The following is a 23,952-nucleotide window of genomic DNA, read 5'->3' on the forward strand; positions in this document are numbered from 1 at the left end:
CGTCGCAGCAACCGCAGCGCGAGTGAACGAATACTCAAAATTCATTTGAATCGATATACATACATATGCATGTATGTATGTATGCGTCTACACTCCCAAGGCACCAGCACAGAGGCAGGCACTCACCCGCTCTCTGGATCCACAGGTAGTTCCACTGACGATCTCTCTCTCTCTCTCTCCTCTGCCTCATACTCTTTCGAAGCAGCGTCCACTTGTCCCTCCCCTCACCGTTAGCAACGACACCTGCACACATGCAGTGCAGGTACAAAAAATACAAAAGACTTAGGAAACGAACCTTCCTCTACCGCATTTCGCCTGAACCGGCCCTGGACGCAGTGCACTTTTTGTATCTTTTCAGCTTCGCCGTTCATTCTGTGGCTTGTGCATTGCATTCATTTTCCAAAGTTCGAACTCGAAAGCACTGCCGCGCCACCGTCGCTGCTGCCGCCTGTTGTTCTTTTTTTTTTCATTTTTGTTTTGCTTTTCTGTAAGCCGTGTGAAAGTGGTAGTGCAGTCGCGGCCGCGACTGATGCCCAGGCATCAGGTAGAGAAACACACACACACATTCATGCAAGCTCAGAGATCAGTAGAGAGCACAATCAAGAGAGAGATCAAGCATACCGAGAGACTGAAATACGTAAAATAGTTATGCATGTACCACAAACGAATCCCATGTAGCGGGAGCCGCGGCACAGACTCCGGACGCCGCCGCGCTGGTTGTCGGCTGCCCCCCTTGCCACCCGCCCCCGGCAGGTAACCCATGGTATAATACATGTAGGGTACTGCAGTATGTGCAGCACACGCGTATAGGTGTCCACCCACATTCACCCAAAAGTCTCAAAACACAAGCCAGGTTTGGCTGCTCTTTGGAAATGCCTCACCCTGTGTTCAATATACCCTGGACTTTACTTAACCTCAGCTTTGGCTTGAACAACAACAGCAACTGCGACGGCAATCAGCGTTGTGTCGCCGTTGGACAGACTGCCGCTCCACCACTGGAAAGGGTGACTCCACCATCTGCCCCTCAATCATCTCTTGCACTCACCAATCTGTGTTCTTCATGTGGCGCAGGAGCGCACGCGTGGAGCACGCTGGAGCTCTTTGGTGGCTTTAGAACTTGTGGTTGGTCGCTTGACCCAAGTGGCAGTTCTATAAAAAAAAGTTTGGCGCTCATACATATGTATGTAATTTTACAGCAATGTATGTATACTTATGTAGAATTCCAGATCATGTAAAATTGATAGACGCACACCGGAGACGTGTTTTTGAGAATTTTCTGTTTATGCTTTAATTTGAGTTTAATTTTCATGTTTGTTTATTGTTGCAATATATTTAATGTTTAAAACTAAATGTAGGGCTTAGTTTAATCCATTTGTAATTATTGATTTCTTGACGTGGGTTTTATTTAGATTGTATTTTTTTTTTTTTTTTTAATAAATGTAATGTTAATTTTTGTTATTTTTGGTTTTTAACTGGTCGAAACTTTTCACTAATGCTTGATTACGTTTTGCCTCCTTCATTTGTTTTTTTTTTTTCAAATTTTATATACATTTATATGTATACCGCTATGTAGTACACATATATATGCATGCGTGTGTGTGTGTGTGTGTGTGTGTGTGTGTGTGTGTGTGTGTGAGTGTGTGCTATCGTGTATAAAACTAAACAAACAACAATCGTATTTAACGTACTTATACTCTGATTTTGTTCAAAAAGTCTTATATTTGTCCATTCTGCAAAGCAAGAAACCGAAGAGAAACAATCATTAGCAAACGCTCCTGCTCCTCCGGGGCTTCCACCTATTCACTTTATCCTGGAACTAGTTCTACCCGTAGTGCCTAAAATTAATTTAACAAACCATGGAAAGTAACTGATCGAACGGTCCATCTATATATGTATGTACGTGTAATGCATAGCCCATAGCAACATCGATTGTCGGATTCTCAATTCCAAGTATCAGCCTGAGTGATTAATTAAAAGGAAACTGGTGGCAGGAACTGGCTTCGGAGTTGCACATAATCACATAGTTAATGACTACTTTAAATGAAAACAGAACATGAATGAAATCCAAAGCTGGGGCGTGGCAGTCTGAACGATTCGAATCGGAAGTAGATTTGTGAATAGAAATGCTGAAATAGTCCTTTTACTTGAGCTACAACTGAATATGAGCTATGAGAAACGAATCAGATTCTAGAATATATTGAAACTCTGATATTAGTGTGTAGCACTGGATGTATGCAGAACTGAAAACAAAAATAGATCGACTGGGACAATAGTCCACCCAAATAAAACTAAAGCTATGACTGAGGGAACCTGGAAGACGCTTAAATGCTAGTAAAATATTCAATGTTTCATGTTAAGACTAGGCACACCGACTAGCTACTAAAAACATTCTCTTCTCCTCCCTCCCGTAACATAGGTACATGCATAAATACATTTTGTGCTCTTAAAATCCCTGTGCCTCAGATAAAGCCACTTAAAGACAATACATATTTAAATAAAACCGAACTTAAATCGAAAATACAATGTTAACTTTTTACCTAGGGTTCTCCTCGCAGGATGCACATTTTCCTCAATACTTTCATCCGCATCCTGCACTGCTCTGATCTCCGCATCTCTTTGTTCTGTGTGTGTTTCGCTTGAATTGTCTTTAGTTTTTCATTCACTTTTGACAATTTGTTCTTGCTAAAAATTTAAATTTAACCATACATACGTTTCGCATTTTTAGTTGTTTTTTTTTTTATTAATAATACTGTGGCTTTTGTTGTTGGATAGTTTTGTTTTGAAGAGTTAGTCTGAATGCGTAAATCAATTGGGTGTGGGGCGAGGAGGTTACTGTTGGAAGTCTCGCTGTGTAGCTGTGTGGTTTTGGTTGTGGGTGGAAGTAAAGGCATATGTATATAGATCCATAGTAGCATGTCTGTAGACTGCAGTGTTCTTTTGTGTTGTTCCATTTTCTGTTTCTGTTTCTGCTTCTGTTTTCTTTTTCTTTGTTGGCAGTGATATTGCAAAACGTTTTCATTCGATTTGGAAATCAATGCGAATCGAAACTATAAATATAGTATTAGTTAGCTTGCCTTCGAAGAGGTGATTGGGAACAACTAGATCGGACCTCAATCGGAAGATGAGGCATTATAGTGGGCTGATGATTGGGTGTTGGGGGAGGGGTGTTGGTTGCACTGTCTTGATCGGTACAGGATTACATATATGTAGTATAAATATACATATAAAGAGAGGGTGCGAGCTGCTGCCTGTTGTGGTATTTACAAAAAATGCTTCGATGTCGTCACTCATATATACATACACATCTACATACATATGTATATAATAGGGTTACTATCTATGTACATACATACATATGTACATGCATATGCATATATGATCCTAATCGTTTTCAAAACTAGTTAAGTTAAATGGTTTTGTATATATGTATGTAAGTACTATATATGCGTGTATATATATATTTATATATTAATATAAAGTTATGTAATACGTTTAAAAAGTTCTTTTGGTTTTTTGGGTTTCTCTGGAAAAAGTATTTCTGTTTACGGTTTACGGTTTACGGTTACGGTTAACGGTAAATGTACTGTACTCTTCACGGTTCCGTTATCTCTGATGCAATTTGATTAATACGTCTCTTAGATCACTAATACTACACCTAGCTGCTGTTTCCCTCGCACGCTTCCGGAACCGCCTTGAATAATGTCATGTCACGTTACGTCACGTCACGTCACGGAGATCCGTTTCGTTTCGTTTCGTTTCCCGACTCCGATCCGTTCCACACTCTAAGATTAAACAATTAATTTAGCTCCTATCTCTTTGGTTTGTTAACGACTAGAATATAGGTAGAGAAGGAATCCGTTTCACGTATTATGCATATCGTCTAAGGGTTTTGGATTTTGGGTTTTGCTTTTGCTTTTGTTCGGGGCCCCCTGGCCCCGGCTATTCGCCTCGCCCACTGCCCTGGTCCCAACTGCGGGGGCTGCACGCAAAATGGTTAAATGGTTCTATTAATGGATACATATTGCTTAGGGGATTGCAGCAGCGGCGCAGTGGCAGCGGGCTGGTAGGCAACCGCGGCTATTACAGGGGACTTCGTGGCCCAAAACCAAGGAAATACTAATGGAGAGCAACTACAGAAATCAACACAGCGCAGGACTGACAACGATCCGATGCGATCTAAGTGGGACTTTCCGCCTTGGAGCCGGCATTCGAATTGTCTTGCATTTGAGCGAGTGTCTTGAACTTTTGAGAGTTTAGGAATCTGCAAGGAACGAAAGTGGTTGGTTGAGTGGAATGCAAAAGGTTGATCGATCAAACGGAGGACGCCACTCACCTCGGATATGAGTCTCTGTGCATTAAAGTGTAGATCTGTATTTGAGCTTCGTCGAAGGTGTGCGTAGTGGGCTCGATCATGTTACGGTTGACGATCTCGCGCACCCGCGAGTCCAGCGACACCTCCCTCGGCGACAGGATCGAGATGTAGTCCTCGTATATCAGGCGCGCCTTCTCCTCGACCACCTCGGCGCTGTTCTCCTTCTTGAGGTCCTCGACGGCCAGCCAGAACAATATGTTCTCCTCACTGAATTCGCTGCGCAGGAAGTTCTGGAATACCTTTCGACCAGCTGTCAAAAAATACATATGTTAAATAGTTAGAGTTCAAAATCAAATATCTCCATTAAATGCTCACCGGAGCTCTTCATCAGCTTGTCAAAGCTCTTGCCCCAGCTACGGATTTCCTCTAATGTGGGTCTGCAACGGAATTTAATATAAGTTATATGTTTTAAAATATATGTATGGATATCACTCACTGTTCGCCGTCTAGGAATTCGGAATTAGCGAGATCACGCTTCGTGGGCGCATTTTCATCGGCATTCTTGATCGCCAGACTGTAAAAATAAAGTAAATATTGGAGATTACTTATACAATGTATAGGTCTCGATCTCTTACTATGGTACATACATATTTATGTCTTAAATTGTGTTCAGTCCGTCTATCATTTGTCCCTGAGAGCTCTACAAAACTACTTACTGATAAACATTTTTTTTGTTCTTATAATTTGATTTATATTATATTTTTTGATCTATATTCAAATCGATATTGGTGCTGCATATACATTGATACTACTCCTAATCGGGTTAGTTTATTCTCCACTCATCCGTCCCCTTCAAAGTAGACTACGATTTATGCCTGATTACTCTCTGGCTCAAAGGTGGGTGAGCCACTTCTACATATGTGCATATGTATGTACATTTGGAACAACAAACATACATACTCCTAGAAATGTACATAGCATGTGTGTAGATACAAGTATATATGTATATATAAATCTCTATAAAGTGGCTAATGCCATATCAACGAAGCACTCGAACTTGACAAAGCTCCGCTATCTGCTTGACAGTTATCAAAGCGACTCGACTCGACTCGACTCGCCTCGCCTCCACTCGAACCGAATCGCTGTCCCCCAATTCCCAATGCCCAATCAAGTGCGTATGTATGAATCAAATTGTGGCATGTACCGGAGCGTGTGCTTGTGTGACCAGCTAATCACACAAGGGTGCGGAGGCACGCGGCGGACTAAAAGACTTTCGCTTTCATTCACGAAACCCGAATGCAACACTTTGAGGTGCCATCCAGCCACATACTTATTTATATTTGATTTAAACAGTGCCAGACCGCCCCCCCCCCCCCAACCAGCTGGAAGTGTAGAGCTTTTCCCTGCCCAATTTTTGGCGCTCACAAAATTGTGAATGAATGCGGGAGAGCAAAAGTCAAAGACGAATAAATAAGCGAGGGAAAAAGAGAGAGAGAGAGCTTTCACCGCGGAGCGTTGCCAGAGGCGAGAAAAATGCCAGCCATCTGTGCTCCTAGCGTTTCCTAGCTAGCCCTTAAACAATGTCCGTATGTACGAGTACGAGTATGTGGGTGTATATGTGTATTTCGGTGGGTGGTTGGTTGGTTGGTTGGTTTGTTGGCTGGGTGTAACTTACCATTTGCCCCTGTTTTAACGGTTGTTTTTATTACAGTTGTAGTTGTGGTTAAGCGGGGGGGACAGGTACCCGTGGAGCAGCAGCAGCAGCAGCAGCAGCAGAAACGAGCAAAGAAATTGATTCCGTTTTAGTGGCAATGCAAAATAATGAGGTGAGGTGTTCTCGAGGATACTCACCAGGAGCAGGAACAGCAGCAACACCAGCAGAAACAGCACGGCTTCTGCGGCCGCTGCAACGTTGCCGCATTTGACTCTTGCAGTACATTTGAGGTGGCACTGCCTGCCGTGACGCCGCCACCCCCTACTGACACGGACACGGAAACGGCACTGCCGCTGCCCCCTCCCCCTCCACCGTTGCCGTTGCCATTGCCATTCCCGTTGCCGTTACCGTTGTTTCCGTTGCCCCCGCTATTGGCGCCATTGTTAGCAGCGCTCTGTGGTGTGGATGCAGTCATTACGCCGCGCAGTCGACAGCCACTTGGCAGCTCCGAAACGGTACAGGACATTTGGCCCTTCGCTACAGATGGACGTATGGGTGGGAGAGAGAAATATAAGAAACTGCTGCTGGGTCTGGCGGATGGGGCAAGGAGTGGGAGGAGGAAGAAATCAACGCCACTTACCTGCCCTTTCAGATTTGACGTTGACGCTGGCTTTGGTGTTGTTGTTGGTGTTGGTGTGTTGTGGCTGCCACAGCTGGCAGACCGCCCACTGCCACTGACCTACCCACTCACTGGCTCCCTGGCTCTCTTGTTCTCTTGTTCTCTCGCTCTTCCCACTCACACTCTCTCTCTCTCTCTGGCAGCGATGGCAATGTGGTGGTGGAGAGCCGAAACCGTTACGTATTTATGTTTTTGCTAATAATTTTTTATCGACTGCTGCTCCAGCTCTTCTTCTTTTTCTCTCTCTCTCCCGTTATCGTTCGATTTCCTTTAGCCTCGCGCTCTCTCTCTCTCTCTCTCTGCTTCTTGTATCTCAACCGTTAACGGTTTTCCCGCTGCTTCCACTTTCCGATGACAATGTTTGGTCTTGAACTGAATTATTTTCTTCTTCTTTTGTGCGTCTTGTGGCTTGAGGAGCAGCGGATCCTTTTCCTTTTGATCTTGTGCTTTAATTTAGTGGGATTGTCTCTTTGTCTCTTTTATTAATGGGCTGATTCTCCTGCACCTGCTGCTCCACCCTTCTGCTGTGCTCCGTTCCTTGGTTTGTGCGTGGGATGGCTGCCTGTCTGGCTTTGGGTGGTAGTGGTGGTGGTGGGTGGGTGGGCGCCCTTAGCATTTACATATTTTGTTGTATTTACGGCACACAAATTACAAACGACTCAATCACTGCGTGCCCTGCACCAAGGGGCACATTTACACCCAAAAGCGTTACGAAATTTATGAGCAGCTGGAGCTGGTTCTCTCCCGCTCTTGCTCTCTCTCTCTCTCTCACTATATTTTTTTTTGGTTAAGTTTTATTTATTTCTTGTGCTAGTCATTACACGGTACTCCCGTATGTGTTTGTGAGTGGGGGTAATTCGATTGTTGGCAGCGGAGGTCGGGCTGATGGGGCGTATGCGTGATTCTCGCCCTCTGTGTGTGTGTGTCCTCCGTCTCTCTTTCTCCTTGCGGGGGTCGCCTGCCGTCTCTGATTGTTGTGCCTAGTTCTTGTTGTTGTTGCAACAGCTGCAGCGTGTACCGTGTGCTGCACTATCACAGAACGTTGTGGTGTCGCTGTGGCGCGGTTTTTTTGGTTGTTTTTTTGGTTTTTGGTGGATCTGGGATCGGTCGCTTTTTATCACAAAATCAGCTGCTGTTGTTGTTTTGTTAACAGTTAACCACTCTCTCTCTCTCTCTCTCTCACACCACTCTCCTCTCTCTATCACACTATTTATCTCCTTTTTTCGTGCTGTGCGCTTCCGTTAATATTTTCACTCACTCTCTCTTACACACTCACACACACACACACACACATTCACATGCAGTGTGCTTTGGTTTTGACAGCGCTGGTTGTTGGTTAATGGAGGGGGGTGGGTGGGTGTGGGTAGGGTAGGCGATTGAGCAGGGGTGTGAGTGGGCAAGGAGGGGGTCGCGGGCACGGGCACGGGCGCTGTGTCTGTATGTATTTAGGAGCAACGAGTACATACGAATTTCTGCCTTGCCACAGCCACTAAAATATACCCGTATTTGTATTCGTATATCTCTATTTTTTTTCACTGTTTTGCTTGCGCCTAGATTTCGACCCCCAATTCCGATTGCGATTTCCCAACCGATTCGATTCGATCCGATTCGTTTTGTGGCAGATTCTGAGCGGAAGCTGCAGGTTTTTTTTGTTTGTTAGGTTGAAGCACTGGGATGGATGGCGGAAAAACGTATTCCACAGTCTCTGGATTCACATTTCGGTTGCTGCCATATTTTGGGCTCCGCGGCGACCACACATTATTGCCGTTTCATTTTCACTGCAGCACAAACACATACACAAACGAGCCTGTCCGTGTGTGTGTGATTTTTTTTCTGCGATAGCCAGAACACAGAACAGAACCCACAAATCCTCCTCGACGGCGGGCGCGAGCACAAGTGTCGGACGTGTTTCTCTTCGCTCTGGCAAAAGGCTGGCTGATTTCCAAGCAGTGCCATGGCAGCGCTTGATTTTCCAATGCGCGCCACATTCCCACGCCTCTCCTCACCCAGAACGATATGCTGGCGGCGCCAAAGGTGCCCACCGAGAGAGAGACAGTGAGAGAGAGAGAGAGAGAGAGAAAGCTCCGCTCCTCCGCATAGCTATACAGTTTGAGTTCCTGGCACAAATTCACACAATGTGCGCGAGTTTCGCAAAAGAGCCAAAAAGCTCTCTGGAATTCCGTTATAGCTTTGAGGGAAAATTAGCTTTCGCCAGGGCTGCAATGGCTGCCACCTCCGACCTTATCCGATGTCAATTAAATCAAGAAATGATTGGGTTCCATTAAAAATTAATATATTCACTATCGAAATTTCACACAACCGCCATGAAAGGGCACAACTACTCTACTGTTCGTCTATGTGTAAAGGCGGATGGTACAGTCAGCGCCTGTGGAGAAGACCCAGGGCTGGACGGGATGCCAGTTGACGTCCAGTACGCCGAACTCCTCGCGTTTCTCGTGTGTCTGCAGCTTCTTCAGCGGCACAATTAGTGGATTTTGCAGCAGATCACTGGAGGAATGAGTCGAAATTAGAATTAATTCCATAATTATTCAGATTAGTTTCAGTGCCACTCACTTGTAGACCATTCCGTGGGAGACAATGACCGCCTGGTCGTCGCTGCCAGAGGCAAAGAGCGGATACCGCAGATGGAAGGCCACACTGCGCACGGCATTGCGATGGAGGCGCATGGTCTGGTAGGGCTTGGTGGACAGGTCCAGATCGAACCATAGCATCTTCTTGTCGTACGTGGAGACGAGCAAATTGTCGCCCTTCGGATGGATGGACATGCCCGAAATCCACTTGGAGTTGGTCAGCAGCTTCTTGATCAGCTCCTGCTTGACCAGGTCGTAGATGCGTATATTGTGCTGGGTCTGAAATAGCACAGATTTTTAGTATCTACAGAATTATTGAATTGCTTCCATCTGTTCTTACCGCCACAAAGAAGCACGGCTTCACCGGATGGAAGAGCACGCACTGGATCAAGCCCTTGCTCTTCGAGAAGGGTATCTGAGAGCGTCGCTTCGAGAGCTGGTGTATCAGGGCCGAGCGATTGGCGCCCTCGGGCATCACCGTGGCCAGGTAGTCGCCGCGGCCATGCCAAGTCACCTGACGAATGGGCTTAAAGTGGGTGATGACCACTCTGACGCCCTTCTCTTGATCGGCGGGCTCAGCATTGGCCCACTGCACTGCCGTCTTGATGCGCTCGTTCTCGATGACGTCCAGAACTGGGGCCTCGGCCAGCAGGTCGTCTGTCTTCTTCACGAGAAGTTTGTCACCCACCTTCGGGTTGACCAGCAGCAAACGACTGCCGGTGGCCACCGCAATGATGGAGAGCTTGGCATTCGGACACCAGGCCACACAGCGCACCACGTCCTCGGTCTCGATGGTGCGGATGCAACGACCTGTGGCAATTTCCCAAACTGCAAGAAGGAAGCAAATGGTTAGCAAGCGATTAGGAGAATTTTATGGCTTCAGTTCCACTTACTCTTGACCGTCTTGTCGTCGGAGCCGGATACGAGGTATTCGCCCTTCGGTTCCACGCTGACGGACCGCACAAGGTCGGTGTGACCGCGGTAGACCAGACTCTCGACGGTTGGGAATGGCTGCAGGTCGCGCGGTGAAGGCAACTTGGGGATGAGGTACTCTGCATCGATGTTCAGCTTGACGCGCTTGGCACGCGGACACAAGTACAGATCAAGGCAGCGCAGGAAGCGTTCGCGGAGGTAGCGCGAGTAGGCGGGCACCTCACGCAGCGACTTGAATTTCTGCGGCATAAAGTGCAGCTTTCGCCTGTGAGGCTCGTCCTTCAGCTTGTGCCACTCCTTGGCCTCCTTCTCATCGAAGAGGTACTCGGGCGGCGGGTTGTACGATTCGGCGTGGCCGGGCAGGTCGCGCTTGGGCGCTGACACGGGGTCGTGGATGCGTCGCATATGTTCCCGACTGGTGTCCGTCTCCCACAGCATGTAGAACTTGGGGCCGCGCTTCTCTTGCTTCTCCCGCTCCACCTCCTCGGTGGTCTTCATCCAGCCCATCTTGAGGGCGTGCACCATGCGCGAGACGCTCTTCTTCTCCGACCCTGAAGGCAGGAAGGAGCGCTTGTGGTCCGGCACATTCTTGATGGGCATCTTCTCCACCTCCGAGGTGAACCATTCGATCCAGGGCGCGTACTCGTCGTGCTCCTGGTTGGGTATGCGGTTCGAGTCGATGCGCTTGATGAGAGCAATGTCGGCATCTGTGAGGAACACCTCCTGGCCGGTCATTGGATCCTTGACAGTGCGCCAGAAGTTCGGGTCCTCGATCTTACGCAGGAAGTCATCAATTTGATCGCCCTTCGGTGGCTTGATTATCTTCTTGGCATCCCAGTCGTAGCCAATGTGCTTGTATTCGTCATACCAGTGCATGGGAATGTTGCCAACCGTATTGCGGATGTCCTCCTCGTCAGAGGTGTCCGAGTCGGCGTATTCCACCTTTGAGGGATCCCGTGCGGGAACCACTGATGCGCCACCATTCTTACTGCTGGTGGTGGGCTTCTCTTGGGATTTCTTGATGGACTTGGACGTTGTGGCAGGCTCTTCGTCATTGTTTTTGCCAGACTTCTTAGCATCATCGCCCTCTTTTTCTTCTTCTTCATCTTCTGCGCTCTCGTCCTCATCGTCTCCTGAACTGCCTTCGGCACCTTTTCTGCCCAGATAGTTGCCTTCTCCATCGCTTTCGAATTCGAGATCCTCGCTACTGTCTGTCTGATACTCCTGGTCTATGCCCTCATCGTCGGTGGAGTCCTCGCCTGGATCCTTCACGGCTTGCAACAGATCCTTCGAAAATACCCGACCCGACATTAGACAGAGACCTAAAGTTGCATTTTGGGGTGCTTACCTCCTCCTCCTCATTGTCGGAAGATTCGGGACTGTCCGATACTTCATCTTTTGGCTCTGGCTCTTTTACTTTTCGCTTTATTGTTAGTTTTTTAGTCATTTTTAACAGAAAACAAAACTAACGCGGCGCACGTGTTGCTGACAGCGATAGTGATGGCAAAACGTAGTTTCGGTAATTATCGATTTCTCGTAACGAAAATATGAGAAATACCACCGTTCTCCCAAATACCCTAGCGCAATTTACATATTTTATATAGTAAGGAGCATTCAAACGAAATTCTGTAACAAGGCTTGCAGAATAGCGAAAAATAGTTCCCTCCGCCCACAAAAGGAACCTCATAGCTACAAGCGAAACCAATTAGCGCTGCCTTACTCATCCGAAAAAGCTAATATATCTGCTGATTCCATCGATTTGACACTCACCGAAACACACACACACACACACACAGACACAATAGTTGTGGTAATCGGGCAAGACCACACACACGAAGAAAAAAAAATGACTGCCCCTCGACGTCTTCGAAAAGAACTGGGCGATTTGCAAGATAATTCACTGAGATCCTTCCGCGACATCAAGGCCGACGATGAGAACCTGCTGCGCTGGACGGGCCTGATTGTGCCCGACAATCCGCCGTACAACAAGGGCGCCTTCCGTATCGAGATCAACTTTCCGGCCGAATATCCGTTCAAGCCGCCAAAGATAAACTTCAAGACGCGCATATATCATCCCAACATCGATGAGAAGGGGCAGGTGTGCCTGCCAATCATCAGCACCGAGAACTGGAAGCCGGCCACGCGCACCGAGCAGGTCGTCCAGGCTCTGATAGCCCTCATCAACGACCCAGAGCCCGAGCATCCACTACGCGCCGAGCTGGCCGAGGAGTTCCAAAAGGATAGGAAGAAGTTCGTAAAGAATGCAGAGGACTACACCAAGAAGCACAGCGAAAAGCGTCCGGCTGATTAGTGCTGTGGCAATGGCGAGCCGCCAACAAACAGCAAACGCAGACGGATGACGAAACCAAACTAAGCTCCCATCCCATCCCTTTCATCCCCCTTCGTGCACACACCACACCGTGGACACCGGAGGGCGAACAAATTATTTCACGCTTAGTCTACGAGTTCACCCCATTTTGTGATTTTCAATTAGCTTTTTAATGTTGTAACTTCGATTTTTGCAGTAGAAAGTTTCGCAATTCTCCCAATTTCAATTTGTAAGGATCAGGATCCGTAGGAAGGGTAGTTTTTTAATTGTAGCACTGTAATTTTATGCAAAAGATAAATACAAGTTCGTTACATTAAACCACAATGCCATCGATGGGCGTCGGGGTCTCTTTGATGGCAGACACAATCGCCGGCTGCTCAGTGGCAGCAATGTCGATGGGCATCGGAAACGATTCCTCGCCCAGCATTCGGCGAAAGCAGGTCAGCAGCACGTTGTTGTTGTGCTGGATGAGTGCATTGCTGAACTTGTTCTTCTGCAGCTCCTTGATGTCCACCAGACTGTGTATGGCCGAGCAGGCGGTGTCTTCCGTTTCTTCAGTGTCACTTTTCAGCAGGCCCAGAACTTCATCAACGCTCGCATCGTTGGGGCTGCTCAGGGTGATCGTTTGCAATTGGTTGCTCTCGAAGTGGGTCTCCTGGTAGACAGATTCCACAAGAAACAGCAGCACGGAAGTCGCATAGTGGGTGAGGAACAAGAACTTCTGGAACACAATCTTCTGTGGCCGCTGACGGCACACACTCTCCAACAGCGCCACAAAGAACCGACGCTGTGCACTGTGGAAGGTCTCCCCCTCAGAGCAGGGAATGAAGTTTAGTGTCTGACTATCCAGCTGGCAGTTGGGTGAAGTTTGCCAAACGGGATCGAGATCAAAAGTGTCGAGAATGCGGAGACGCAGCAAAAGTACGGGCTCCGAAGCAAAAAGGCTGCTCTGCAGGCTTTTAACAGGTGCTCCCCTGGAAACACACAAGGCCAGGGGAGCCATGCGGTCCTTGGCATACCTATAGCTAGTTAGACCATTGGGGCACTTCTCCAGTTGATTAAACTCGCGGCGCAGGCAATATATTTGCTTGAGCAGATCGCCGTCCTTAAGCTTCTCTCGCTCTGTGTAGGAGCCCCCATATATGGGCACTGAGAATCCAAGGGCCTTGCTCGTTACCTCTTTATCAACGATGCACAGCTTATCGTCCAGGGGCTGCACCTTGTAGCGATTGTAGTACATGGAGGAGACAAGGCCGCGCAAGTGATGCAGGTGCCGAAAATATAGACGATCCTTGGATTCGTAGGCGTAGATGCTGCTCTCGATGGCGTCCGTCTGAAGCTTCATGTACAGCCGGCACGCGATTTCATGCTGCATCATGAAGTCGTTGGGAATTTGGGATTTGGCAAACAGCGGCATGACCATGGTATCGTTTGGCTGGGCAAGTTTAGCCTGCATTTGTTCCAGCAAACGGGCCAGACCGGGCGTATCCTTCTGGTAGTTCAGGCAGATTACATACACCTCCGAATTGCCGCGCTTCGATGTAGCCGGCTTGTAGATGTGCACCTGCTCGAAGATGCAGTTTAGCATGTACAAAAGTGAGACACTGCAGGCCTCGAAGAGTGTGAACATTTTGACAACGAACTTTCCGCCCGATTTGAGTATTCTCAGCGCACAGATGGTCTCGGCGAAGAACAGGCGAACGACAATTTCTTCCTGGCAGTCCGGCTGGGCAGCGCAGTCAATGGAGCCATCGGCGGTGATCATATCGACGCCTCCACTGCCGTTGTCTTTGAAGTCTTCTGCACAGCGTTTGACCATGTGTTCAATGTTGCTCACATTGATGAGATTTCCCGTAAGATCCTTGTGGAATAGCCAATTGTCCAGCGTGTGGAATATGAACCGGTCGTCGGTTATCATCTCGTTCAAGGCGTTGCCCTCGTAGTAAGGATTCAAAGTAGTCGAGCGCCAGCGCCATTTGATCTAGCAAAAGATGCGATTAATTGATTCCCCACATCAGGTGGTTGTGTCTCTACTGACCTCATCCTTTCCGTATGTGCTGTGCAAGTAATGATTCAGGGCCGCAATGAAGGCCCCAGGAGCCTCGCATAGATGGAGCGTGTTTACCACCGGCTCGGTTACCAGCGGATAGCGATGCAGGCACTCGAACAGCTTGCACCAAGCGACGGTCACGAACTCCGCCTTGGTTTCGTTCTTCAGGCGCCACGGCACCTCCCCCGACGGATCCCGGCGGTTCGTGTGCGAGCTCCACTCTTGCACCCCATAATCGTTGAGCTTGCTCTTGACTGCATTCAGTTGCTCCTTCAGGTTCTGCAACGCTTCGCATTGATAATACTCGCTGAACAACGGCTGCTCCTCCCGAGGAAGCTCCCAGACGCCATCGCCCCTCGGTTTCTGGTATTGGAACTTTTTTTCAAATAATTGTTCCAACTCCGATCTCAAGTTCAGCTTCGGCCCCATTTTGTACAGCAACAGCTGTTTTGTTGGTTTCGAGAAATACCAATACCATAGAATAAAAATACCAGGGCAATCCGGCGATCAATCGAGACTTAACCCACTTAACACCCCTCTATTTAAAAAGTTGAGCACCCTTTGTAAAACCGCGTAAAATAATACTGTTTGTAAAGGCTCCTTTTAGCTCCAACCTCCTCTTTACTTACAAAACAAAAATGACCACCGATATCTTTCTTTTAAATTAAATAAATTTTGTGAAAATTTGAAATACCCTTCTGGTTGACAATGGGATAACGTTCTATTTTATTGATTGAAATCGTATTCCATAATTTTGATATTCAGTTGAATATTACTGGCTAGTTGGCCCTCTCAGCACTCAACAAATAATTTTTCCGATAGATACATCAATTTTCTACAAGATTGGCTGGTTTTCAGAAGTCCTTTTTAAGGCATTGTTTATATAAAAAGGTTCAAACAAAAACGGCCAAAACATAAAACGTAAATGTTGACTAAATGTGACGTCATTTTTGCTGGTCAACCAAGTTTCTTCCATGCGTATGGGCTTTTGAATACCGTATTTCCCTTAATTGATGTTAAATTTGTTGTTCCCAGCTCCATTTAAAAATTAATAATGATTTTATCCCAGATTCACATGTTTTTTACCTCCACTTTCCACCGTTCAAATATCAGAAAACGGTTAAATTCAAATCTGAGATACCAGGCGAACAGAAATCAGCAGAAGGTCGCTGCGTTTTTTAATTTCTCTTTTTTTCTTGTTTATCTTTGTATTTCCTTGCTCTCTTTTTTCGATCTACTTGCTCTCATTTTCTGCCTCCACTTTCCACCGCTCAAATGGCAGAAAACGGTTAAATTCAAATCTGGAGAGCCAGGCGAACAGAAATCAGCAGAAGGTTTATCTTTGTATTTCGTTTCTCTCTTTTTGTCGATCTACTTGCTGTAATTTTCTGCCTCCACCTTCCACCGCTCAAACGGCAGAAAACGGTTAAATTCAAATCTGAGATACCAGGCGAACAGAAATCAGCAGAAGGTCGCTGCGTTTTTTAATTTCTTTTTTTTCTTGTTTATCTTTGTGTTTCGTTGCTCTCTTTTTTCGATCTACCTTTTCTCATTTTCTGCCTCCACCTTCCACCGCTCAAACGACAGAAAACGGTTAAATTCAAATCTGAGATACCAGGCGAACAGAAATCAGCAGAAGGTCGCTGCGTGCGTTTTTTATTTTTTTTTCTTGTTTCTCTTTGTATTTCCTTGCTCTCTTTTTTTCGGTCTACTTTTTCTCATTTTCTGCCTCCACTTTCCACCGCTCAAACGGCAGAAAACGGTTAAATTCAAATCTGAGATACCAGGCGAACAGAAATCAGCAGAAGGTTTATCTTTGTATTTCGTTTCTCTCTTTTTGTCGATCTACTTGCTCTAATTTTCTGCCTCCACCTTCCACCGCTCAAACGGCAGAAAACGGTTGAATTCAAATCTGAGATACCAGGCGAACAGAAATCAGCAGAAGGTCGCTGCGTTTTTTAATTTCTCCTTTTTTCTTGTTTCTCTTTGTGTTTCGTTGCTCTCTTTTTTCGATCTACCTTTTCTCATTTTCTGCCTCCACTTTCCACCGCTCAAACGGCAGAAAACGGTTAAATTCAAATCTGAGATACCAGGCGAACAGAAATCAGCAGAAGGTTTATCTTTGTATTTCGTTTCTCTCTTTTTGTCGATCTACTTGCTCTAATTTTCTGCCTCCACTTTCCACCGCTCAAACGGCAGAAAACGGTTAAATTCAAATCTGAGATACCAGGCGAACAGAAATCAGCAGAAGGTCGCTGCGTTTTTTAATTTCTCTTTTTTTCTTGTTTCTCTTTGTATTTCCTTGCTCTCTTTTTTCGATCTACTTTTTCTCATTTTCTGCCACCACTTTCCACCGCTCAAACGGCAGAAAACGGTTAAATTCAAATCTGAGATACCAGGCGAACAGAAATCAGCAGAATGCCGCTGCTTTATTAATTTCTCTTTTTTTCTTGTTTCTCTTTCTATTTCCTTGCTCTCTTTTTTTTATCTACTTTTTCTCATTTTCTGCCTCCACTTTCCACCGCTCAAACGGCAGAAAACGGTTAAATTCAAATCTGAGATACCAGGCGAACAGAAATCAGCAGAAGGTCGCTGCGTTTTTTAATTTCTCTTTTTTTCTTGTTTCTCTTTGTATTTCCTTGCTCTCTTTTTTCGATCTACTTTTTCTCATTTTCTGCCTCCACTTTCCACCGTTCAAACGGCAGAAAACGGTTAAATTCAAATCTGAGATACCAGGCGAACAGAAATCAGCAGAAGGTCGCTGCGTTTTTAATTTCTCTTTTTTTCTTGTTTCTCTTTGTATTTCCTTGCTCTCTTTTTTCGATCTACTTGCTCTCATTTTCTGCCTCCACTTTCCACCGCTCAAACGGCAGAAAACGGTTAAATTCAAATCTGAGATACCAGGCGAACAGAAATCAGCAGAAGGTCGCTGCGTTTTTTAATTTCTCTTTTTTCTTGTTTCTCTTTGTATTTCGTTGCTCTCTTTTTGTCGATCTACTTTTTCTCATTTTCTGCCTCCACTTTCCACCGCTCAAACGGCAGAAAACGGTTAAATTCAAATCTGAGATACCAGGCGAACAGAAATCAGCAGAAGGTCGCTGCGTTTTTTAATTTCCCTTTTTTCTTGTTTCTCTTTGTATTTCGTTGCTCTCTTTTTTCGATCTACTTTTTCTCATTTTCTGCCTCCACTTTCCACCGCTCAAACGGCAGAAAACGGTTAAATTCAAATCTGAGATACCAGGCGAACAGAAATCAGCAGAAGGTCGCTGCGTTTTTTAATTTCTCTTTTTTTCTTGTTTCTCTTTGTATTTCGTTGCTCTCTTTTTTTCGATCTACTTTTTCTCATTTTCTGCCTCCACTTTCCACCGCTCAAACGGCAGAAAACGGTTAAATTCAAATCTGAGATACCAGGCGAACAGAAATCAGCAGAAGGTCGCTGCGTTTTTTAATTTCTCCTTTTTTCTTGTTTCTCTTTGTATTTCGTTGCTCTCTTTTTGTCGATCTACTTTTTCTCATTTTCTGCCTCCACTTTCCACCGCTCAAACGGCAGAAAACGGTTAAATTCAAATCTGAGATACCAGGCGAACAGAAATCAGCAGAAGGTCGCTGCGTTTTTATTTCTCTTTTTTTCTTGTTTCTCTTTGTATTTCGTTGCTCTCTTTTTGTCGATCTACTTTTTCTCATTTTCTGCCTCCACTTTCCACCGCTCAAACGGCAGAAAACGGTTAAATTCAAATCTGAGATACCAGGCGAACAGAAATCAGCAGAAGGTCGCTGCTTTTTTAATTTCTCTTTTTTTCTTGTTTCTCTTTGTATATCGTTGCTCTCTTTTTTCGATCTACTTTTTCTCATTTTCTGCCTCCACTTTCCACCGCTCAAATGGCAGAAAACGGTTAAATTCAAATCTGAGATACCAGGCGAACAGAAATCAGCAGAAGGTCGCTGCGTTTTTTAATTTCTCTTTTTTTCTTGTTTCTCTTTGTATTTCCTTGCTCTCTTTTTTCGATCTACTTTTTCTCATTTTCTGCCTCCACTTTCCACCGCTCAAACGGCAGAAAACGGTTAAATTCAAATCTGAGATACCAGGCGAACAGAAATCAGCAGAAGGTCGCTGCGTTTTTTAATTTCTCTTTTTTTCTTGTTTCTCTTTGTTTTCGTTGCTCTCTTTTTTCGATCTAATTGCTCTCATTTTCTGCCACCACTTTCCACCGCTCAAAGGGCAGAAAACGGTTAAATTCAAATCTGAGATACCAGGCGAACAGAAATCAGCAGAAGGTCGCTGTTTTTTTAATTTCTCTTTTTTTCTTGTTTCTCTTTGTATTTCGTTGCTCTCTTTTTGTCGATCTACTTTTTCTCATTTTCTGCCTCCACTTTCCACCGCTCAAACGGCAGAAAACGGTTAAATTCAAATCTAAGATACCAGGCGAACAGAAATCAGCAGAAGGTCGCTGCGTTTTTTAATTTCTCTTTTTTTTCTTTTTTCTTTGTATTTCCTTGCTCTCTTTTTTCGATCTAATTTCTCTCATTTTCTGCCTCCACTTTCCACCGCTCAAATGGCAGAAAACGGTTAAATTCAAATCTAAGATACCAGGCGAACAGAAATCAGCAGAAGGTCGCTGCGTTTTTTAATTTCTCTTTTTTCTTGTTTCTCTTTGTATTTCCTTGCTCTTTATTTTCGATCTACTTGCTCTCATTTTCTGCCTCCACTTTCCACCGCTCAAACGGCAGAAAACGGTTAAATTCAAATCTGAGATACCAGGGCAAACAGAAATCAGCAGAAGGTCGCTGCTTTTAATTCTCTTTTTTCTTTTTCTTTTATTTCGTTTATTTCTTTTTTCGATTCTACTTTTTCTAATTTTCTTGCCTCCACTTTCCACCGCTCAAACGGCAGAAAACGGTTAAATTCAAATCTGAAATACCAGGCAAACAGAAATCAGCAGAAGGTCGCTGCGTTTTTTAATTTCTCTTTTTCTTCTTTCTCTTTGTATTTCCTTGCTCTCTTTTTTCGATATACTTTTTCTAATTTTCTGCCCCGTTTCGAGCGGTGAAGGTGGAGGCAGAAAATGAGAAAAGGTAATCGAAAAAAAGAGCAATGAACACAAACAGAAACAAGAAAAAAAGAGAAATTAAAAAACGCAGCGACCTTCTGCTTATTTCTGTTCGCCTGGTATATCAGGTTTGATTTAACCGTTTTCTGCCGTTTGAGCGGTGGAAAGTGGAGGCAGAAAATGAGAGCAAGTAGATCCAAAAAAAAAAGCAAGGAAATACAAAGAGAAACAATAAAAAAAGAGAAATTAAAAAACGCAGCGACCTTCTGCTGATTTCTGTTCGCCTGGTATCTCAGATTTGAATTTAACCGTTTTCTGCCGTTTGAGCGGTGGAAAGTGGTGGCAGAAAATTAGGGCAAAAGTAGATCGAAAAAAAAGAGCGCAACGAAATACAAAGAGAAACAAGAAAAAAAGAGAAATTAAAAAAGCAGCGACCTTCTGCTGATTTCTGTTCGCCTGGTATATCAGGTTTGAATTTAACCGTTTTCTGCCGTTTGAGCGGTGGAAAGTGGAGGCAGAAAATGAGAGCAAGTAGATCCAAAAAAAAAGAGCAAGGAAATACAAAGAGAAACAAGAAAAAAAGAGAAATTATAATACGCAGCGACCTTCTGCTGATTTCTGTTCGCCTGGTATCTCAGATTTGAATTTAACCGTTTTCTGCCGTTTGAGCGGTGGAAAGTGGAGGCAGAAAATGAGAGCAAGTAGATCGACAAAAAGAGCGCAACGAAATACAAAGAGAAACAAGAAAAAAAGAGAAATTAAAAAACGCAGCGACCTTCTGCTGATTTCTGTTCGCCTGGTATCTCAGATTTGAATTTAACCGTTTTCTGCCGTTTGAGCGGTGGAAAGTGGAGGCAGAAAATTAGAAAAAGTATATCGAAAATAGAGAGCAACGATATACAAAGAGAAACAAGAAAAAAAGAGAAATTAAAAAACGCAGCGTCCTTCTGCTGATTTCTGTTCGCCTGGTATCTCAGATTTGAATTTAACCGTTTTCTGCCATTTGAGCGGTGGAAAGTGGAGGCAGAAAATGAGAAAAAGTATATCGAAAAAAAGAGAGCAACGAAAACAAAGAGAAACAAGAAAAAAAAGAGAAATTAAAAAACGCAGCGACCTTCTGCTGATTTCTGTTCGCCTGGTATCTCAGATTTGAATTTAACCGTTTTCTGCCGTTTGAGCGGTGGAAAGTGGAGGCAGAAAATTAGAAAAAGTAGATCGAAAAAAAGAGAGCAACGAAATACAAAGAGAAACAAGAAAAAAAGAGAAATTAAAAAACGCAGCGACCTTCTGCTGATTTCTGTTCGCCTGGTATCTCAGATTTGAATTTAACCGTTTTCTGCCGTTTGAACGGTGGAAAGTGGAGGCAGAAAATTAGAGCAAGTAGATCGAAAAAAGAGAGCAATGAAATACAAAGAGAAACAAGAAAAAAAGAGAAATTAAAAAACGCAGCGACCTTCTGCTGATTTCTGTTCGCCTGGTATCTCAGATTTGAATTTAACCGTTTTCTGCCGTTTGAACGGTGGAAAGTGGAGGCAGAAAATTAGAGCAAGTAGATCGAAAAAAGATAGCAATGAAATACAAAGAGAAACAAGAAAAAAAAGAGAAATTAAAAAACGCAGCGACCTTCTGCTGATTTCTGTTCGCCTGGTATCTCAGATTTGAATTTAACCGTTTTCTGCCGTTTGAACGGTGGAAAGTGGAGGCAGAAAATTAGAAAAAGTATATCGAAAAAAGAGAGCAACGAAAACAAAGAGAAACAAGAAAAAAAGAGAAATTAAAAAACGCAGCGACCTTCTGCTGATTTCTGTTCGCCTGGTATCTCAGATTTGAATTTAACCGTTTTCTGCCGTTTGAGTGGTGGAAAGTGGAGGCAGAAAATGAGAAAAAGTATATCGAAAAAAGAGAGCAACGAAAACAAAGAGAAACAAGAAAAAAAGAGAAATTAAAAAACGCAGCGACCTTCTGCTGATTTCTGTTCGCCTGGTATCTCAGATTTGAATTTAACCGTTTTCTGCCGTTTGAACGGTGGAAAGTGGAGGCAGAAAATTAGAAAAAGTAGATCGAAAAAAGAGAGCAACGAAATACAAAGAGAAACAAGAAAAAAAAGAGAAATTAAAAAACGCAGCGACCTTCTGCTGATTTCTGTTCGCCTGGTATCTCAGATTTGAATTTAACCGTTTTCTGCCGTTTGAACGGTGGAAAGTGGAGGCAGAAAATGAGAAAAAGTATATCGAAAAAAGAGAGCAACGAAATACAAAGAGAAACAAGAAAAAAAGAGAAATTAAAAAACGCAGCGACCTTCTGCTGATTTCTGTTCGCCTGGTATCTCAGATTTGAATTTAACCGTTTTCTGCCGTTTGAACGGTGGAAAGTGGAGGCAGAAAATGAGAAAAAGTAGATCGAAAAAAGAGAGCAAGGAAATACAAAGAGAAAAAGAAAAAAAGAGAAATTAAAAAACGCAGCGACCTTCTGCTGATTTCTGTTCGCCTGGTATCTCAGATTTGAATTGAACCGTTTTCTGCCATTTGAGCGGTGGAAAGTGGAGGCAGAAAATTAGAGCAAGTATATCGAAAAAAGAGAGCAACGAAATACAAAGAGAAACAAGAAAAAAAGAGAAATTAAAAAACGCAGCGACCTTCTGCTGATTTCTGTTCGCCTGGTATCTCAGATTTGAATTTAACCGTTTTCTGCCGTTTGAGCGGTGGAAAGTGGTGGCAGAAAATGAGAGCAAGTAGATCGAAAAAAGAGAGCAATGAAATACAAAGAGAAACAAGGAAAAAAAGAGAAATTAAAAAATTGCAGCGACCTTCTGCTGATTTCTGTTTCGCCTGGTATCTCAGATTTGAATTGAACCGTTTTCTGCCATTTGAGCGGTGGAAAGTGGAGGCAGAAAATGAGAAAAAGTAGATCGAAAAAAGAGAGCAATGAAATACAAAGAGAAACAAGAAAAAAAGAGAAATTAAAAAACGCAGCGACCTTCTGCTGATTTCTGTTCGCCTGGTATCTCAGATTTGAATTTAACCGTTTTCTGCCGTTTGAGCGGTGGAAAGTGGAGGCAGAAAATTAGAAAAAGTAGACCGAAAAAAGAGAGCAAGGAAATACAAAGAGAAACAAGAAAAAAAGAGAAATTAAAAAACGCAGCGACCTTCTGCTGATTTCTGTTCGCCTGGTATCTCAGATTTGAATTGAACCGTTTTCTGCCATTTGAGCGGTGGAAAGTCGAGGCAAAAAATTAGAGCAAGTAGATCGAAAAAAGAGAGCAATGAAATACAAAGAGAAACAAGAAAAAAAGAGAAATTAAAAAACGCAGCGACCTTCTTCTGATTTCTGTTCGCCTGGTATCTCAGATTTGAATTGAACCGTTTTCTGCCATTTGAGCGGTGGAAAGTGGAGGCAGAAAATTAGAGCAAGTAGATCGAAAAAAGAGAGCAATGAAATACAAAGAGAAACAAGAAAAAAAAGAGAAATTAAAAAACGCAGCGACCTTCTGCTGATTTCTGTTCGCCTGGTATCTCAGATTTGAATTTAACCGTTTTCTGCCGTTTGAGCGGTGGAAAGTGGAGGCAGAAAATGAGAGCAAGTAGATCGACAAAAAGAGAGCAACGAAATACAAAGAGAAACAAGAAAAAAAGAGAAATTAAAAAAGCAGCGACCTTCTGCTGATTTCTGTTCGCCTGGTATCTCAGATTTGAATTGAACCGTTTTCTGCCGTTTGAGCGGTGGAAAGTGGAGGCAGAAAATAAGAGCAAGTAGATCGAAAAAAGAGAGCAAGGAAATACAAAGAGAAACAAGAAAAAAAGAGAAATTAAAAAACGCAGCGACCTTCTGCTGATTTCTGTTCGCCTGGTATCTCAGATTTGAATTTAACCGTTTTCTGCCGTTTGAGCGGTGGAAAGTGGAGGCAGAAAATGAGAGCAAGTAGATCGACAAAAAGAGAGCAACGAAATACAAAGAGAAACAAGAAAAAAAGATAAATTAAAAAACGCAGCGACCTTCTGCTGATTTCTGTTCGCCTGGTATCTCAGATTTGAATTGAACCGTTTTCTGCCGTTTGAGCGGTGGAAAGTCGAGGCAGAAAATAGAGCAAGTAGATCGAAAAAAGAGAGCAATGAAATACAAAGAGAAACAAGAAAAAAAAGAGAAATTAAAAAACGCAGCGACCTTCTGCTGATTTCTGTTCGCCTGGTATCTCAGATTTGAATTGAACCGTTTTCTGCCGTTTGAGCGGTGGAAAGTGGAGGCAGAAAATTAGAGCAAGTAGATCGAAAAAAGAGAGCAATGAAATACAAAGAGAAACAAGAAAAAAAAAGAGAAATTAAAAAACGCAGCGACCTTCTGCTGATTTCTGTTCGCCTG

At 44.2% G+C, this 23,952-nt stretch overlaps 4 protein-coding genes across 4 annotated transcripts; 1 reads left to right on the forward strand and 3 right to left on the reverse strand.

Moving 5' to 3' along the window:
- Positions 1–2,706: 2,706 nt before the first annotated feature.
- On the reverse strand, positions 2,707–8,559 carry LOC111075237 (regulator of G-protein signaling 17). The gene is made up of 7 exons (XM_022368386.2): positions 6,607–8,559; positions 6,164–6,503; positions 5,988–5,996; positions 4,809–4,886; positions 4,688–4,749; positions 4,334–4,622; positions 2,707–4,261 (listed from the first exon to the last, which is right to left on the reverse strand). Exons 2-7 carry the CDS (start codon positions 6,490–6,492, stop codon positions 4,177–4,179), a joined length of 852 nt encoding a protein of 283 aa, XP_022224078.2. The 5' UTR covers positions 6,493–6,503; positions 6,607–8,559; the 3' UTR covers positions 2,707–4,176.
- A 362-nt stretch (positions 8,560–8,921) lies between these two features.
- Positions 8,922–11,682, reverse strand: LOC111075197 (ribosome biogenesis protein BOP1 homolog). The gene is made up of 5 exons (XM_022368323.2): positions 11,518–11,682; positions 10,130–11,456; positions 9,577–10,064; positions 9,220–9,515; positions 8,922–9,153 (listed from the first exon to the last, which is right to left on the reverse strand). Exons 1-5 carry the CDS (start codon positions 11,614–11,616, stop codon positions 9,000–9,002), a joined length of 2,364 nt encoding a protein of 787 aa, XP_022224015.2. The 5' UTR covers positions 11,617–11,682; the 3' UTR covers positions 8,922–8,999.
- A 60-nt stretch (positions 11,683–11,742) lies between these two features.
- On the forward strand, positions 11,743–12,811 carry LOC111075199 (ubiquitin-conjugating enzyme E2-18 kDa). The gene has a single exon (XM_022368326.2). The coding sequence runs from the start codon at positions 12,016–12,018 to the stop codon at positions 12,478–12,480; it is 465 nt and encodes a 154-aa protein (XP_022224018.1). The 5' UTR covers positions 11,743–12,015; the 3' UTR covers positions 12,481–12,811.
- LOC111075198 (cap-specific mRNA (nucleoside-2'-O-)-methyltransferase 2) lies at positions 12,645–15,042 on the reverse strand. Its single transcript, XM_022368325.2, has 2 exons — positions 14,537–15,042; positions 12,645–14,479 (listed from the first exon to the last, which is right to left on the reverse strand). Exons 1-2 carry the CDS (start codon positions 14,975–14,977, stop codon positions 12,812–12,814), a joined length of 2,109 nt encoding a protein of 702 aa, XP_022224017.2. The 5' UTR covers positions 14,978–15,042; the 3' UTR covers positions 12,645–12,811.
- Positions 15,043–23,952: the final 8,910 nt, after the last annotated feature.

Source organism: Drosophila obscura, unplaced genomic scaffold (assembly GCF_018151105.1).
Source record: "Drosophila obscura isolate BZ-5 IFL unplaced genomic scaffold, ASM1815110v1 contig_186, whole genome shotgun sequence".
NCBI classification, from domain to species: Eukaryota; Metazoa; Arthropoda; class Insecta; order Diptera; family Drosophilidae; genus Drosophila; species Drosophila obscura.